General features: G+C 37.1%; 1 protein-coding gene across 1 annotated transcript in view; it reads right to left on the bottom strand.

The window, feature by feature from the left end:
- Positions 1 to 14,091: 14,091 nt before the first annotated feature.
- Positions 14,092 to 18,143, bottom strand: part of LOC127866902 (mucin-19-like) — a 70,270-nt gene continuing 66,218 nt past the window's right edge. The window contains exons 46-51 of the mRNA XM_052407754.1: positions 17,566 to 17,670; positions 17,166 to 17,313; positions 16,650 to 16,828; positions 16,089 to 16,198; positions 15,822 to 15,872; positions 14,092 to 14,841 (exon numbers count right to left, since the gene is read on the bottom strand). Coding sequence (XP_052263714.1) covers positions 14,815 to 14,841; positions 15,822 to 15,872; positions 16,089 to 16,198; positions 16,650 to 16,828; positions 17,166 to 17,313; positions 17,566 to 17,670 — 620 coding nt within the window. The 3' untranslated portion in view covers positions 14,092 to 14,814. The remainder of the gene's footprint in view (positions 14,842 to 15,821; positions 15,873 to 16,088; positions 16,199 to 16,649; positions 16,829 to 17,165; positions 17,314 to 17,565; positions 17,671 to 18,143) is intronic.

Raw genomic sequence — 18,143 nt, 5'->3', positions numbered from 1 at the left:
GTGAGATTTTTGCTCATCTTGTTTTTTTTCTTAGGAGGTTATGTCCATAAGCCATTGTATTAATACCGTCTTTTAGTATAATACGCTTATCATCATTTGCGCTAAGAGCTACCTTATTGACCGTTTCAGTATATATTTCATGCGCGTATGATCTGATAACGTTCATTGACCTTAGCACTTCTTGACGAGAAAACAGCGTGTTTTTATAATCGTTGTGTGTAATGGTGTTTTCGATAACGCTCTTTTTTTTACCCCCTTACACTTTTTGTTTTCCTTTCCTTCATACATTTTACACGAATACAGTTTAGCTCTGAGTCCTACAAATTCCTCTATTTGTTTTCCAGCTGCCTCATCTTTGAACATTCCGAGAACCTTTTTGTTCACACCCGTTTTAATTCCGGAGGGGTGATCTTTTGGATACTCACTCGTATCAAACAGTCTTTTAACATCGTTTGAAATGTCTGCATAAAAATCTTTAGTTTTAATTTCGTAGACAAGACTGTCTGTGTCCGTAAACAATAGCTTTGCCTTTTGTCCATATTTAGCCTTGATGTAATTATAGTGAAACTCATACATTATTGTCTTGCTTAAGTCTAGAATAGACATTCCAAGATAAATGGGTTTGTTATAACATAACTTGGTTTTTCTCATATGTACAGCTATTAAATTTTCATCAAATATAGTCAAGCGGTCGAAATTAACCTTTGCAAGGAGCTTTTCCGCCTGTGTAATATTATTAACCAATCGGATATCAACACGATTCTCGATGTTCTCCATTGTTTTTCCAAACACACTGTTGTTCATCAACTTGAAGAAGTCTTTTTCAAAGTTGTTAGTTGCAGCTGTTCGCAATTCAGTGTTCAAGTCGATATATGTTTTTAACCAAGGGCTTTCATCAAACTTAATTCCTCTGTGAATGTTGGTAACTCTGAGCCCTAGCTTTTCGTACTGCTGCAAGTTTTTATAATGTACTACATACTTGGTTTTGTTGTTCAAGTTTGGAATAAGCTTTTAACTTTTGATCCCTCATGTATAATGTTTTCAGGGGCTAATGGATAGTCATTATGAAGATCATGTAATTCATCAGGATATTCCAAGTCAACTTCTAAAATACACCCCTGTCCTTCTGTGCATGAAATGTTTTTCCAATCGTTAAGCTCATTTTCATTCATCCACTTAAACCCCCGGTTGGAAGTGGCTTACTCATCGCGCACCCGTAGAGATTGTTAGCATCCAGATAAATGATAAACGATGAGTCTTTGCTTTCATCATAATCATCACCCATATACTTATTGTTTCCAATACCAAGACGCGTTGAAATTGTACTAACCCCACCTCGAATACCTTGCTTTAACATTAGCAACACGTCATAATCGTTTATAAGCTCAAGTTTTACCTTTGTCAACTTAAGACACGCATCCATAGATAGTCCTGGCGCTTTATAATACCATGCTGGATCTAGTTTATAGTATTTATTGCTAGCATCTCTGAAGTTTTCGAAAACGTCGGCTAGCAGCAAGACATCACTCTTTATGTAGAGTTCAAGGTAGTCTCTTATTGATTTACAGCCAAAAGCCTTCCATACTTTGTTTGCAAATTCATAATCATCATTACAAATAGCCTTACCCGTGAGCTTTGAGTAGAATGCTTCCTTTGGGGGCAATGACGTTTCTGCGAGTTTTTCAACAGAGCTCACATAATCATATGGAAAGATGCCCTTTTGTTTCAAGAGTGTAAACTCATTACCGCTATAGACCTTAGCCAATTCACGACACTGATCATCGGTAAGATTTCCTGATAAAGCATCCAAACTCGATTGCATAAACCTATAGGTATCGATAAACCTAATATCACGATAAATAGGCTTATCCTGTCCTTTTTTGTTTGTATACGTGTCAACAACAACCTTCTTACAGAACGAAATATACTTTTCCTCGTTATTTGGAATGCAGCTAATTTGTCCTCCAATACTTAACTTTTTAATAAATAGATGACAGTCATATCCAGAAAGATTGTGTAGTAATACAGGAATAAATTTAGGGATTTTATACCCTAAATTACACTTTGAATGTGCCGCTCCTCTAAACTTTCCAGTCAAGTGACAATGATCGCGAACCTTTGTATAGCTATCAGTGTTGCCTTCTAACCTAAACTCGCCTTCATCACCTTCGCATATATGACATGTGGTCGCAGCATCGTATTCAGCTTGATCATCTTTTGTGAATATCATTTCCTTGGAAAATTTAAATGTGTTGTAAATATCCTTAGTGGTTTGTTCAACAGAGTTAACAAATAATTGCGCGACATCATCTGTTTGATTCTTAGCTGAATACACAACAGGCTCTCGACTATACAATGAGCCATCAGAGCATACCACGTGATAGCAAAACGCGCTAGGCGTATGCTTCTGGAACTTGTGTGTAAACGACGTCGCAGGATTCGGATTACAAGAACTAATAGGCTCGATAAACGATTCGAAGTCTGCATATATTACAAACGGAACCCTCATTGATCTACAGTAATGCTTGAAATACTCTGTGGTTCCCTCTGCTGGCATCACTATTTTCTGTGTGCTGTGTAATGAACAATATTCATTGTGTCTTTGAAGACCCTCAACTGTTCGATGACCTGTTAAGCACCTTTTACAATAATACATTTTATTGTGACCGGTTTCAGTTCGTCCCGAAGCTAATTTGTTAAAATTTTTAATCAAGCAATAATGTTTTGTTTTTCCATTTGAAATCAGCAATAAATCAATAGCCTTTTCACTTTTGTTTTTACTTATTATTAGTGGGTAAATATCCTTTTCTTTAGAATCATAACCGAATATATTGATGCTCAAGTTGTTGCTTATTTCAAATTAACTTATTACATTTACATCCACTGCAACTGGAAATTTAATACCATCCCAATTTAACGACTTTGCGTGTTCCTTTAATTGTTCGGTTATTCTTTCGGAATGTTTTACAATAGGATTTAATGCTCTCGTGACGCACCACTTGAAACATTCGTCATCTTCATTCTTTATGTTAATAATTGCCTTTTTAGCAGCCAACTCTTTCGGCAATGGAATGTATGATTTACCTTTTAACGGCTTATACGTACCGGTGTTAATTTCCAGTCTAATGACGGACTTTAGCCTCCAATTGCTTCCCTTCATTTGAAAATTTGCAAACGATTCCAAAATCCTATCTACCATTTGGGTAAATAATTCAGCAACATCAGTTCCCTCCAATACTATTTCAGTTCTCGAAACAAAGGGTATTTTTTCGATTACACCAGTTTCATGTTCCATAATATGCCGCTCCATTTCACACACTAGCACTAGATTCATTTTTATTTGACGATGTTTGCTCATAAACTTTACAACTTCAGGTTTAACAATATCTAAAAATGTTGGAGCATCAGTTTTTTCAACCCCATCAATAACATATTGCCTTGCAAAACGTTTAAGTGCAGTTTTACTTTCTTTAATTACTATGGCGCTTTCACTAATTTTAATATCACGTTCACTTCTTTGCTGCTTCTTATAGTAATTATTATAAATAGATTCGACTTCTGCTTTAAACGCATCAGCCTTTTTGCTTATCGCTTTCCTTAAAGGCTCTGGTGTATGTTTAATAATCCAATCATAGCTATTTTTTGCAGCTGTCTTTACAGGTTTAACAGCCCAATCATAGCTATTTTTTACAGCAGTCTTTACAGGTTTAACAGCCCAATTAAATAACCTATTTATCATAGTAGGTTTTTTAGCTGGTTCAGCCCTTGCATCCTCCCTCGCATTTTCCCATACATCATTATCCCTTGCATCCTCCCTCGCATTTTCCCATACATCATCATCACCCGAATCCTCATCGTTGCGTCTGCTCAGCCTCGCTATCAACTCAGCTTTTGTGAGCTTCGAATATCCGCACAGACCCTGATCTTTATCGGCTTTCTTCAACTCTTTTACAGTTTTGTTATTCATTTTATATATATTAAAAAATATTTAGGTAGATTCATTTATTTTAATAAGCATGTGTTTTGCTTATAAAAACATGACCTCATACCTCATTCCATTTACCACTTGTCCGTTGTTTCTCTTTTTTATATTACAACCAAGCGCTTTTATTGCTCGGTATTTTGAGTTATAGGTTGTTTCCTCTCCAGTTTCAACATTCGTTAATTTAACAATTACTTTAGGCGAAAACTGTATAGGTCTGCCTCGCGGTCTTTTTTCATTAGGTTCTGGTATAACAACATCTTCTCGTTTCCAATCTAGTCCGTTTTCCTTTGCAATCAACATTAACTCCATTATACTTTGATCAGTCGTAGCAGGAACGTCAATACTTTCTAGCATTTTAATTAATACTTTCTTTGTGTACTTCATTTTTTATATAGTATTTTTTTTATTATTTCGTCACTATATACATTTTAGATCCGTCAGAGGTAAATTTTATCATTTGGTCGGAAATAACAACTGCGTACGCTTCTGTTCCCGCTGGCACATTCTGGTGGAATGTTGCTTGGATTTGCATCTCTACCGATGCATATTTTAACCGCTCACTTTGTTTGCTGACATCAAACACCATAATAGGAAACAGGTCTTTGAAATCCGCCGGTGTAATGTTACTCTGTGTTACCAGCGGATCCATTCCATAAAACTTTTCGCTAAATCTAGCCGCTTCATAGTAAGCTCGTGAACATTTTTGGTTTGGAAAAGATAAGTTGTAATCAGCCTCAGGGTATCGCTGATTGTTAACAGTCACGTACATGTTATGAAGATCGCAATGATTGAATATCGATGTATTTCTTTCTTGATTATTTTTGCAATTAGTTTGAAATCCAACCAAAATGTATCGCGGTTTTTCGGTTGGTGTTCTAACACTTAGTCTCCAGTTGAACGATGTAGACTGTGGCACTGTAATACTTTCGCAATGTCTAGACCTAAAAGGGACGGGTACTGTTACCTTTGATTCAATTGATTTGTACAGTTGAAATTTATCCCTATCTGCAGGTAAAATCTGAGGCATAAACCATGACAATCTATCAATGCTTACTTTACCCGCAGCTGCTGCATGTGCTCGAAAGATGGCATCGTCGTCAGTTTTTCTAACAAGTGCGAGCGTATGTTTAAATCCATACACAATCTTGTCATAGTCATCACAAAAGCCGAAAATGTGTTTCAGCGGAACAACGAACGAAAATGTTCCCTTGGGGTTAGGATTCTTAATAAGGTATGCCTGCCTGATGTTAAAGCCTGCGTTATCTGCAATTACAGCTGTTGTCGTCGTATCTTTACTCCAAAGCTGATTGAGTCCTTGCGCTTTTGAAAACCCATCCGGATACTTTAGCATTCCAATCATGGTCGTAGCCTGTCCAGGATGATTCAACGATTCTATTTGTTGATCGGATAGCTTATACGTAATATTGGAAAATAAATGCATAAGCCCATTGTTTGTTAACGATACTGCGTCACCGTCTGCGTATGCAGGCGTGCCGTCATCGCCGTCGGCAACTTTAGTTAGTATACCTTCAATGAGTAGGTACGATTCCGCAGGATGAGCAAATACATCATACAACCCGATATCGATAGTTATGGTACCCGATGAATTTAAATTCGTACCATTTACAGGCTCATACGCCTTAAACTCATATGTTTCAATGGATTCATCAACGGTTATAGCTTCTGTAAAATTTAATATTTCGCTCGACATTCTTACTTTTTATAAGAAAGAATATTTTTTTTAAGCCAGACGAAGACCGGATCCTGTGTTCAACCTTTTTACAAGATCTTGAATTGATATTGCGTTTGCCCTTGCGGTACCTCTCTTCACCCCGATGCCGTAACCCGCAAGCAAGTTGTTAATGTTTGTTTCTTTAATAGAACCCTTATTTACGAGAGACGCTAACGCGTCCCTCGATTCTTGCGTTACTTCGCGATTTTTTGGTGCATTATATCCATCAATCAAAGCTTTAGCTTTGGCTATAGCTACATCTTTTCCAACATCAATAGCTTTTAAACCAACTTCTTTTACAACCAACTTTCCGGCTTCGATAGCCGTTTTACCTATTTCTGTTTTCGATGCGCTACTCACTTTTGATGCCACCGTTTTTGCGACATTTGCAGCAGTTTTCGCAGCCGTTGATCCTACCATTCGCTTAAAGAAATTTGAGACGGTATCAAACATTCCAGAACCGCCGATAACGTATTTTTTTATATACCTTCGTTTAACAATCATTTTTTAAATACGAAACATTAATTTTTTTATAATATTCTTTGTCTATTACCGCTTGTCTCACCAGTTCATCTGCTATGTCTATGATTTCATTTTTTACTCCAGTATTACCTGCATTATAACTATTAACTCGTAATGTAAGCATTTCAACGAGTCTGTTTGGATCAGAAGGCATTAACGCTATTCCTTCTCCTTTCTTCTTGAATAATGAACTTATTTTGTGTGTCTTTTTAGGTTTTAAATATGCTTCATAGATTGGTTTAATAATTTTTCTGTACTTTTCTCCAGAACTTGATTTAACCTTTCCCGTGTCAGGATTCACAATAGCATTGGTGTTTAGTAAAATTGTTTTGTAGGAGTCAATGTCTTGTGAAGTATATTTATCGGAATCAGGATATTTCGATGTTATTAGCTCCCAAAGTCCTAGGGTTCCATTATATTTTGTTTCTCCAACAAATATATCATCTCCAGATAGTTTTACCTCTGAATCTCCAATATAAAAAGCGCCACCTTTATCATACAGTCCAAATGTTTTATCGGTTAATTGTTTGCCTGCCATCGATCTCAAGTATTCAGTTGCTATTGAACCTAGTTCTATTAATGTTTCTTTCGGTCTTTTATCCTCTTCTGCTTGTATGCTTGGGTATTGAGGGAAAGTAATGGCATTTGGTGTTGTAGCTGCTAATGCTGCTGGCAGTGCTTGTATCACACTTGACGTTGCGTCTTTTAACTCTCTTTGCGAATCGGTGATAGGTTTGTAAAGTTTTGTTAGTTCTCTGTGTTGATCAATGTCTCCTAGCTTTTCAGATAAAGAGTCTTGACGAATTTTATTTCTTAACATAAGATACTCATGCACCATGGAGTCCCTTTTTTCCGGATCTGTTATCTTGAAAAACGACATTTTTAAATAGAAATAATAATGTTTTTAAACGTGATTTGAGACGTAATTTTTGATTTTATTTTTGACGTGATTTTCAACGTGATTTTTGACGTGATTTGAGACGTAATTTTTGAAATGATTTGAGACGTAATTTTTGACGTGATTTTAGACGTGATTTAAAACGTAATTTTTAACGTGATTTTATACGTTAAAAATTACGTTGATTGAGAGGTGTTCGTCTGTTTTTCTCTCGATTTACTAAACATGTTTTGAAACGACAAAATTGCATCTTCACGTCCTTTCGCAATAAGGGACTGTTTTGTTTCCTCGTCTATACCTACTCTTATTTTAGATCTTATTTCTTCTTTCATCTGATTGAATTTGTCTAGTTCACTTAGAATCAGTGAGTATTCTTTAACGGAAATTTGATCGTCTGCCAATGCCTTTGATATAAGATCACTTATTGTGTTCAATTTTGCTTCTGCAAGTGTTTTAATTTTTTCGTGTTTTTCAGCTTTCATTAATAGCTTTTTATTGGTTTGACCTCCAATGATAGACAATAGTCCTATACCTATTGCAGCTCCCTCCATTGCTATTGCAACTGGTGCCGCAATGATTGTGCTCAATACTCCTATCCCCGCCGCACCTAGCACCATTGAAGAAACAACAAGAGCGTTGTCCACTCCTGCTATAACTCTCACTGCTCTGTGATACTTTTTAGACAAGTTTGCACGCTTGTCTCTTTCTGTGGCAATTTCTTTTTGAATTTCGTTTATCTTTTGAAGCCTGTATGACTGAGCAGTTCCTTCAACGCTAGTCGGTTCTGGAGCCGACGGAACGGCAACTGGTGGTAAAGATGGATATAATTTAGCGTTACTTGCATACGTATCGTATGCGTTACATTTAGAATCTTTGTACTCCATTTTTATATTTGAAAAGATATTTTTTAAAGCGACTGATGTGTAACAAAGCATAAAGATTCGCCTTCAACAATATCAACTGCAACGTCGGAGTTGTTTTGAATTGTAACAATTATGTCGTCAACAGATTCAGCAATAATTCCATCTTGTAAACTACATCTCTTTTCCTTTAAACTTTGTTTGAGCGATACCGAACAAACACCTTGAAATAGCCGTAAACCTATTTTTAATTTAATAGGAAGTGCTGCTTTCGGTTGAATAGTGAGCGATTGCTGCATCGAAATACTCCATTTACCATACAGTGGTTTTGCAGGATGTGCAAGATTCTCGTGTGGCAGCCATTTAACTGACGCTGGTGTTGGTCGTTTATGCTTGTGGATAAATTTGTGAATTGGCATACTATGTCTTTGCATTTTTATATATGTTAATATTTTTTATAAAAGCATCCCTAGTATTGGAATACTGCTAAATGGTGAATTCGGTCCTAGTAGCAATCCTGATCCTGCTCTCATGTACATTCCTTTTCCAGATTTAAGATACAGCCCCTGTCCTAACGAACTACCTTTCTTCCACGGAGCTAAATACAATCCTTTACCTGCTTGTATTACTTTACAACCGCTTCCGTTTTTCTTTAAATACAAAACACCCGATCCACTAATTTTGTCGACAACTTTACTACCGGCTGCGGCTCCAACGCCGGTTAGCAAACCGGTTGCAAGTCCTGGTAAAACGCAAAACATAAGAAACTTACCCGCGGTAGCCAACCTCGGCAAAATAGCTCCAATAAATCCCCCTTCAACTTTTTTGTTGTGTTCTATTTGTGTTTTTGACATTTTAATCGTCACTCCTTTACCACTTTGGTACGCTTTTGTCATTTTGTTAATCTGTGCTTGAGTGAGGGCTAGCACGTGTTCTCCAGATAAATCCTCGTGTGATAGGCGAATAGACACGGGAGCTCCTGATTGAATAGCTTTTTTGATTTTTTCTCTCTGACCTTCGCTAATATTTACTGGTACATTTACGAAACGACTCATTTTATATATGATTTAAAAAAACTTTTTTACTTTTCTTTTATATGAAATTTAATAAAAAGATTTTCACCACGCAAATTTACAAGTTTTCCGTTCTGGTCAGTGAGTTTTGTCTCAATTGACGAAATTGTCGACAAATTAACAGGTAAATAAACCAAATTAACTGGTGTTTCCATAATTTTATACCCAGGTCCAACCGATGGGAAAAAGCTGTATATTACGTTTTCAGTCGAATTGTTAACATATGATGAGCTAATTATATCACTAGTTACGTTCAAGCTACTAATACATAATATATTGACAATATTTTCTGCCTCATTATATCCTGATGAGTATATTTCTGCATTAAAACCCAATACCGTTCTTATAGAGTGTGCAGGTGTAAAGTCTATTTTATAATCTGGTGCTATATTTAGTACTGTTCTGAGTGTGTTGGTTATATCGTACTCGTCCGAGTCAGATTTGTAATGATTATTCTCCTTCATTCTTCGTTGAATGTAATCGCCTATATCATCCAATTCGTATGAACCTTCGGGAATATTTATATCATACCAATCATCTCCGTTGTTAGGGCTATAGCGAAAGTTATTGTTTGAAGAGTCTATATTTGGAAATGAATAGTTGGTCTCCAAACTAACTAAGGCCATTTCATATGTTTTGTCTACATCTAGTTGAATTGGTGGTCCTAAAGAAGTACAAATTCTTGAGCTATTACCATGCATATAATGTGAAAAGAATTTTTCGAACCGGTATTAATTCTAATTTGTTTTATTTCCGCTAACATTTGTTCTAGTACTCGTTCCATTTTATATATATATTTTTTTATTAGTGAGGTATGTAAAAATAGTCAAATCCTGATCTATACTTACCATTATTTTTTTTACTAGTAAGATCTATAACAGCAAATCCATGAGGACGGTCCCAGGCTACTTTACAAAAATTTCTAAATTCTTCTTTTGACATATCAGTTGAAACGTGATCGTTGTAGATGTGATTAATATTTTTCATGTCCTGTGGAAACAAACACATAAAGTTTGCATTTTCACGTATTGTTTGTCTTGGAAGTTTAAAGTAGTTTTGTGCGAGATAAAAGCAGTCTACATTGCTGTGGCGTCCTCTTATGTAATAAGTTTCACATTTGTTTTGTTTTTCCAACTGAAGGTCGTCAAAAATCATTAAATTCTTTTTAGAGCTATTCAAGTCTCTAGGATCAGGTACATCATCAGACGTTTCATAAAACTTACATTCAATATCAGCTGGCTTATCTAAACTTTTAGCAATTAATTCAACTAAAAGAGCTGGTGAAACGTCATTCTCTATTATATAGTCTTGTTCGGCAAACAATTTCAGAATCTCTTCTTTAGGCAGCTTTTCTTCAAACGCTTTCTTAATAATTCTGTACTCCGGCTGAAATAGCGACTTGCCAAAAACTCGCAAGTTGTTGTAGTCTAACCATCCTGGTCGTAGTAAAAGGTTTAACAATAGTATAGTTTTTCCGCATCCGCTTTTACCAATAATAAGACCTCGTATTGATCTCGGTAAAAGTCTACTGTTGCATCTTTTTGAAATATCATCATTCCACGAAAGATCTGTAACTTCCATTTTTAAATATAAATTATTTTTTCATAAAAAAATGTTTTGTGTAAAGTGCAAAAGCAAAACTGAAACGGTTGATGTAAAAAATGTTGTCAGTAAGAACAATAAACCAATGCTTCGCGGAAAGTGCTCCGTTTGCGGTTGTGTTAAAACACAGTTTGTAAAAATGCATACTAAAACTGGCGGAGACTTGGTTTCGACGTTGAATAAGGTGACGAGTAAAGTCAAGCTTCCGTGGGCTAAATTTCCCGGTGAAATGCATATTCCAGGAATGAACTTTGCAGGACCTGGAACTAATTTAAACGAGAGATTAACTTCAACTGGCGCATATAAAGACTGGAGTAAACCAGTTGATCGAGTTGATAATGCCGCATTAAAGACCCAACACTCCGTGAAAGAATTGAGCGTAGTATAATAGAGCCGATAATATCTACCAAGGCAAAGTTTGGGTTGGGTTATAATGGGAAAAAAAAGTCGTGGCTAAAGAAATAAAATGGTCTGATCAGCTCGCAGTCGAACTGCATAGACCCGTTGTAAAACGTTTTAGAAAAAGAATAGTCGTTGCCCATGGCATTGATAACATATGGGCTGCGGATTTAGTTGACATGCAAGCTTTTGCTAAGTTTAATGTAAGTAAAATGCACGAATAATGGTAGTGGTCAAAAGTCCTCGAGCCGCCGCGTTTGCGAATGGGATGCTGCCCCGAGCTTGACTTTTCGGAAATATGTAATATCTTGAAAAAGATATTATACATTTATATATAGAATTTCCTGGGACACGGAAGGATATATAATATCTTGAAAAAGATATTATACATTTATATATAGAATTTCCTGGGACACGGAAGGAAAACGGAAGGGAAACGGTTCTGTCCCAGAAGCCTAGTTTCCCCTCTACTAGTATTATGTTGTTTTATTGTGTGTGTTCAAACGTGGCTGACATAAAAATAATATATGGGCCCTGTTCTGTGAATAGGGGTTTCAATGAATGTGCGTAAAGTGTCGTCTCAGATTAGCCTATGCGGTCCGCACAGGCTAATCAGGGACGACACTTTCCGCTTTTATGATATTTTTGGTCTCTCTTTAGCAAACATCTAGTTTAAGCGGAAAGCGTCGTCCCTGATTAGCCTGTGCGGACTGCACAGACTTATCTTGGACGACACTTTACGCACATGCATTAAACCCTGTCTAACAGAGCGAGGCTCATATATTCAACTGTATTACCCGTGTACAATAATCAGCATTTTTCAAATAGAATTTCAAACAAGACAAATAGCGTAATTCAGAAGTTAAAGTTATGTTTTTAATTATCCAAATACCTTTGGAATAAACATACATACGAGCTTTCGACTTCGGCATCCGATACGTCTTATCGAATAAATGGCCATTTCGTTTTTCAGTAATCGTGGTAATAACAAGAATCAATTTGTTGCATGCAGACGACAGTCTAAATTGACTTTGTAATGGTAAATCAAATACACAATTAAATAGTTTACATATTGACTGATTATTAATTCAAAAATTGTACAGTAAAGCATGGACGGCTGACCGGACCGAATAAATTATAGTTGTGAATTCGTTAAACTTGGTAAATCCCAACGTACATAATGAGCATTGAATCAATCGGTTAACGTTCCAACTTGAACATCACACCAACTTGACATCGTATGGTAAGCAGCTTGCATGCTTAAATTTACTAAAATGGTATGTGAGTGTGATTGGAAGTCCGCAACGTCAGTTGTATACTGCTGTCGATGAGTCCGCAACGTCAGTTGAATACTGCTGTCGACGAGTTCGCAATGTCAGTTGTATACTGCTGTCGACGAGTCCGCAAAGTCAGTTGTATACTGCTGTCGATGAGTCCGCAACGTCAGTTGTATACTGCTGTCGATGAGTCCGCAACGTCAGTTTTATACTGCTGTCGATGAGTCCGCAACGTCAGTCATATACTGATGTCGATGAGTCCGCAACGTCAGTCATATACTGCTGTCGATGAGTCCGCAACGTCAGTCATATACTGCTGTCGATGAGTCCGCAACGTCAGTCATATACTGCTGTCGATGAGTCCGCAACGTCAGTCGTATACTGCTGTCGATGAGTCCGCAACGTCAGTCGTATACTGCTGTCGATGAGTCCGCAACGTCAGTCGTATACTGCTGTCGATGAGTCCGCAACGTCAGTTGTATACTGCTGTCGATGAGTCCGCAACGTCAGTTGTATACTGCTGTCGATGAGTCCGCAACGTCAGTTGTATACTGCTGTCGATGAGTCCGCAACGTCAGTTGTATACTGCTGTCGATGAGTCCGCAACGTCAGTTGTATACTGCTGTCGATGAGTCCGCAACGTCAGTTGTATACTGCTGTCGATGAGTCCGCAACGTCAGTTGTATACTGCTGTCGATGAGTCCGCAACGTCAGTTGTATACTGCTGTCGATGAGTCCGCAACGTCAGTTGTATACTGCTGTCGATGAGTCCGCAACGTCAGTCGCATACTGCTGTCGATGAGTCCGCAACGTCAGTCATATACTGCTGTCGATGAGTCCGCAACGTCAGTCATATACTGCTGTCGATGAGTCCGCAACGTCAGTCATATACTGTTGTCGATGAGTCCGCAACGTCAGTCATATACTGCTGTCGATGAGTCCGCAACGTCAGTCATATACTGCTGTCGATGAGTCCGCAACGTCAGTCATATACTGCTGTCGATGAGTCCGCAACGTCAGTCATATACTGCTGTCGATGAGTCCGCCACGTCAGTCATATACTGCTGTCGATGAGTCCGCCACGTCAGTCATATACTGCTGTCGATGAGTCCGCCACGTCAGTCATATACTGCTGTCGATGAGTCCGCAACGTCAGTCATATACTGCTGTCGATGAGTCCGCAACGTCAGTCATATACTGCTGTCGATGAGTCCGCAACGTCAGTCATATACTGCTGTCGATGAGTCCGCAACGTCAGTCATATACTGCTGTCGATGAGTCCGCAACGTCAGTCATATACTGCTGTCGATGAGTCCGCAATGTCAGTTGTATACTGCTGTCGATGAGTCCGCAATGTCAGTTGTATACTGCTGTCGATAAAATCGCTGTTGATATCGTACATTATTTGCAAAATGCCACACAGACCAGCCACAGAGAGCTTAAGATGATCAAATTGCTACATAATTTCCACTCAATTATTCAGGTTTAGACCTGATTTGATCTATGAACGCCATACGTCGTATTATAAGTGCACATATATTGATGAGAACGATGTTAATTGTTGATATATATATTAACCCAGATTAATTGTACAATTCGAAAACATTAAATTGCAGTTTTAAAGTTTAATTTTACTATTACAGTTTAAAACCATGGTCTTATCAACACTCAATTTTTTGTTTGTTCCTAGGGTCTTGCTTTGCCATAAACGCTACTGCAATCTGCTACAAAACAACAACAGTATTTAATAGATTTTAACTTTATATATTTGAACAACAAATGAAATGTGTACATATAATATATCCTAAGTATATAATTTAATAGTTGAAATTTTATCATAATTACCGATAACATCCATTAATACCATATCAACAACTATCGTATGTAAGGAATCATTAAATGTAAATAAATTGTATTTATATACGCATAAAACAATATAAATAACAACAACATATATACAATTGCGTCCTAGAGACCATTGGCGCTCATCTATGTTTTATAAGGATTTCAAACATATTAATGTCTGAAATCATGAATAATGGCAGTGATTCACGGCTTACCGACAAAACAGTATGAGGTCCTTATACCTAGTTTTGACATCAGTATATAGCCGCATGTTATCGCACCTTTGCGAAATCACTTCATACATAAACAACTCACTTAACCGACATACACGTAAAAAAACACGTAATCGTTCAGATATAATCATTTCATCAGTGTTTTTTCTGGAACAAATATTTTCCCCTTTTTCAAGCCAATAGACTAGCAAATAATATCTCGGTTGTAAAAAGGGAAATGCATGTTTCTATAAGAATCAAAACACAAAATACGTCGCAGTGTAGCGTATATCCGAATCCCGTTCGCCTAGACACGCTTCTTTGTAAAAGTCGCTGCTCGATCGAATATTCTGTTAGTTCCATGCACTTATGTACGTCTCATGTAGCATGCATTTTTAAAGCGCCTCTCCTACTCATACGTTTGACGTCTTGAATCCTGAAAAACAAACAAGCTTCTCGCTGGATAAGGCGGGCTAAATCTTCCAGATTAGCTCATGCAGTCCGCACTTACTAATCAGCGACGCCATCTTCCGCGTTTGGAAGTTTTCGTTTGAGTAATGTCTCTCATAAACGAAACCCCAGTCTCAGCGGAAAGTATCATCACTACTAAGCCTGTGCGGACTGCAGAGGTTTTTCGCGGACAATACTTAACGCAAATGTATTAAGCCCGATTTTTCTACACTAATACTTATGAGTCAAATTCCCTCTGAACATTTTCAATAGATAGGTCTTGAATAAATGCAGACATTCAAAAGCACTTTTACGGTTTTGAAAGAGCATACATAAAACATACAACTTAAATATAGTATGGAGTCAAGATTGAAATGCAATTGTAAAATCTAAACTGGTACGAGTCTAGTTGCTATTAAACTGTCGACTACTTTATTTCATCACAAGAGATAACCTGTACAAATGTTTCAATGCATGTTTTAAGTATCACCATTTTTAGTAGGTTAGTTTTAATAAATAACCATGTTTTCAAATAATTCTATAGAAACGAATACTGCTTAATAACAAACATCACCGTTCATGCCCAATATTATGATATAGCACTTGCGATAGTATTTCAGTGATACACAAAGATATAGACGTTGTTCAACCTTAATATAACAAACATTAATGAATACTTGTATATACAAATTTAACGAACCAAATCCATATGATTGGTGCTCTGCGAAAAAGGGGCTTAATGCATGTGCGTAAAGTGTCGTCCCAGATAAGCCTGTGCAGTCTTACAGGCTAATAATGGACGACACTTACCGCTTTTATGATATTTTTTGTTTCAAGAAAGTTTCTTCCTCGCAAAAATCAACTTAAGGCGAAAACGTTTCGTCCCTGATTAGCTTATCAGGGACGACACTTTACGCGCATGCGTTAAACCCCATTTTCACAGAGCACGGATCATATGTATCTTACCCTAAACACGTCAGCTGGCTTAGTTTCAACCACCGGTCTTTCAATACGAAACTGTAATGTAAGCACAACAGGTCTAAGGTTCTAAATTGTGAACATAACCATTTGGGTCATTCATTCATTAAAATTAAATATTTAAATATTGTTTAACAAAATAAATACACGTAAATCAGTAAAATAATCATGCCATTATACGTGTGCAAACGACGGTTTCAATGTACAAATGATACAAACACCACATTTAGTCATCAGTAACAACAAAACACATACAGCATTGTTTGGTTGAAAGTTGTTGTCGTAAAGGATGTCCCAGGAAAAATTTGACCGCACTGGCTCATCTACAGGTTCATTTGGCTCGATGACAGCTCCAGCCAAGGAAGCTAATATAAGAACGTAAATTAACCCTTTGCATAGTGGGAAATTTGTCGTCTGCTAAAATGTCGTCTGCTGAATTTGTAAAATAAGCATTTTCTTCATTTTTTTCAAACAATACTATCAGAATAGCAAACAGTTTGGATCCAGATGAGACGCCACGTTCTGTGGCGTCTCATCTGGATCCAAACTGTTTGCAAAGGCCTTTAAAATTCGGTTCCCGCACTGAAAAGGTTAATGGGGTCGCGTGTAATACAAAGTAAAGGGTGCTCAGAGAATAACAACTCGATTTCATATCAATTGTTCACAACCATAAGTATTCTTTTAAGTAATAATTTAAAGTATATTTTTCGCAAACGAGACATGGAGTATACTGTTATTGAGTGAGCAGATTTCAAAATAAAACCAAGAAGGCACAGGGCACATATTTTCACATATGCAACGAAACTATTGATTTACGGTATATGGGTATGTAAGGTGCCGGTATTAGTAGCGGATCCCTGTAGTATGAAATGTTTTCGTCCTCTTCCGGGAATGCCTCCCAGTTTTCCTTGTAGCGCCGCGAGAAAGGGCCGCTCGCGTTGTTGCGCCCGCTTAACTCGGAACTCACTGAGCCAAACGCGGGGCGGACATTGTAACTGTAATGTATAGAATCATGTTTAAAGTTGTTTTTAAATACCCCTTTATCATTTAGATTTTTTATAACGGTATATATATTAATACAAAAGAACACATTTTTCGCATGCATACATGTATTCCCATATGATCTTAAATCAATTGCGTGACCTAAATAAGGGTCTATTTGCACAATCCATCGAATGCAAATGTTACCAATATTACTATATGTCAGAATGCAAATGTTACCAATATTACTATATGTCAGAAGAATCTAAGCTAAATTATCTCCTCATTATGTAATTCAATTGTTATGTAATTTACTGTGGTATTTAATATCTCGACTTCTATTGTACGTACGGGTCGGAATTTTCAGAAGACAGTGACTGTCTGGTCCAAGACTGTCGGCGTCGGCGGAGACAGAACAGGAAGCAGACGAACAGCAGGAAAACAGACAGAATGAACAATGGTACGCCTAAACCCAGTCCTAGCAGCAAGTCGAAGTTCTCTGAAACAATATGAAAGTCAAGTATTTTATACAGCACAAATACATCAAACACGTGACAGAATTGAGTTTGGGAACGACGATTGTAAATGTTTGTTTTTTCAGGCGATATGTGGATGTTTAAAACAACACTGCTTAGCCGGTTAAATATTGACCAATACTGCGCGTTACATGTAATGATATGCAAGTCCAGAACTGCAAATGATATTCTATTGTATGAGTAAAATAGTAAGATACCATATTTATGAACATTACCTATGCTTTTAGATGTTGGCGTAACTTGCGTCAGTGGTACGCAGTCATAACGGTCTCTGATACCTAAACGGCACTCTTGGTCAGCTTTACATGTCTGACAAACCGCTGAAAGAAATAAAATAAAAAAATTAATTCATTACTACGTTTCGAAGTCCTTCATCAAGAGTTATTTTCTTCTAATATTGCTCCTTAAATAAAACATGAGATTGCCAAGCGATATGGTCCCCTACCGGCTCCACCATTGTCAGAAATTCCACCATTGTCAGATTTGTTTATTGATTTTTTTATATTTTTTGCCATAGCAACCAGAATTTTTGACGTAGAAACAAAATGAAATGACGTGCATAATGTCCATATTGCCATCTATCCATGTTTCAAGTTTTATGAAAAAAAAATATGAAGAACTTTTAAAGTTATCGCAGGATCCAGAAAATCACCATTTTCAGCAGTATTTCTAGTCTATTTGTTGCCAGAGCAACCATAATTTTTGACGTAGATACACAATGAAATGACGTGCAAAATGTCCATATTGCCATCTATCCATGTTTCAAGTTTCATGAAAAATTATTAAGAACTTT

Source organism: Dreissena polymorpha, chromosome 2, assembly GCF_020536995.1.
Source record: "Dreissena polymorpha isolate Duluth1 chromosome 2, UMN_Dpol_1.0, whole genome shotgun sequence".
NCBI lineage: Eukaryota > Metazoa > Mollusca > Bivalvia > Myida > Dreissenidae > Dreissena > Dreissena polymorpha.
The sequence above is the reverse complement of the archived record's forward strand: the minus strand, read 5'-3'. Positions and strand labels throughout refer to the sequence as shown.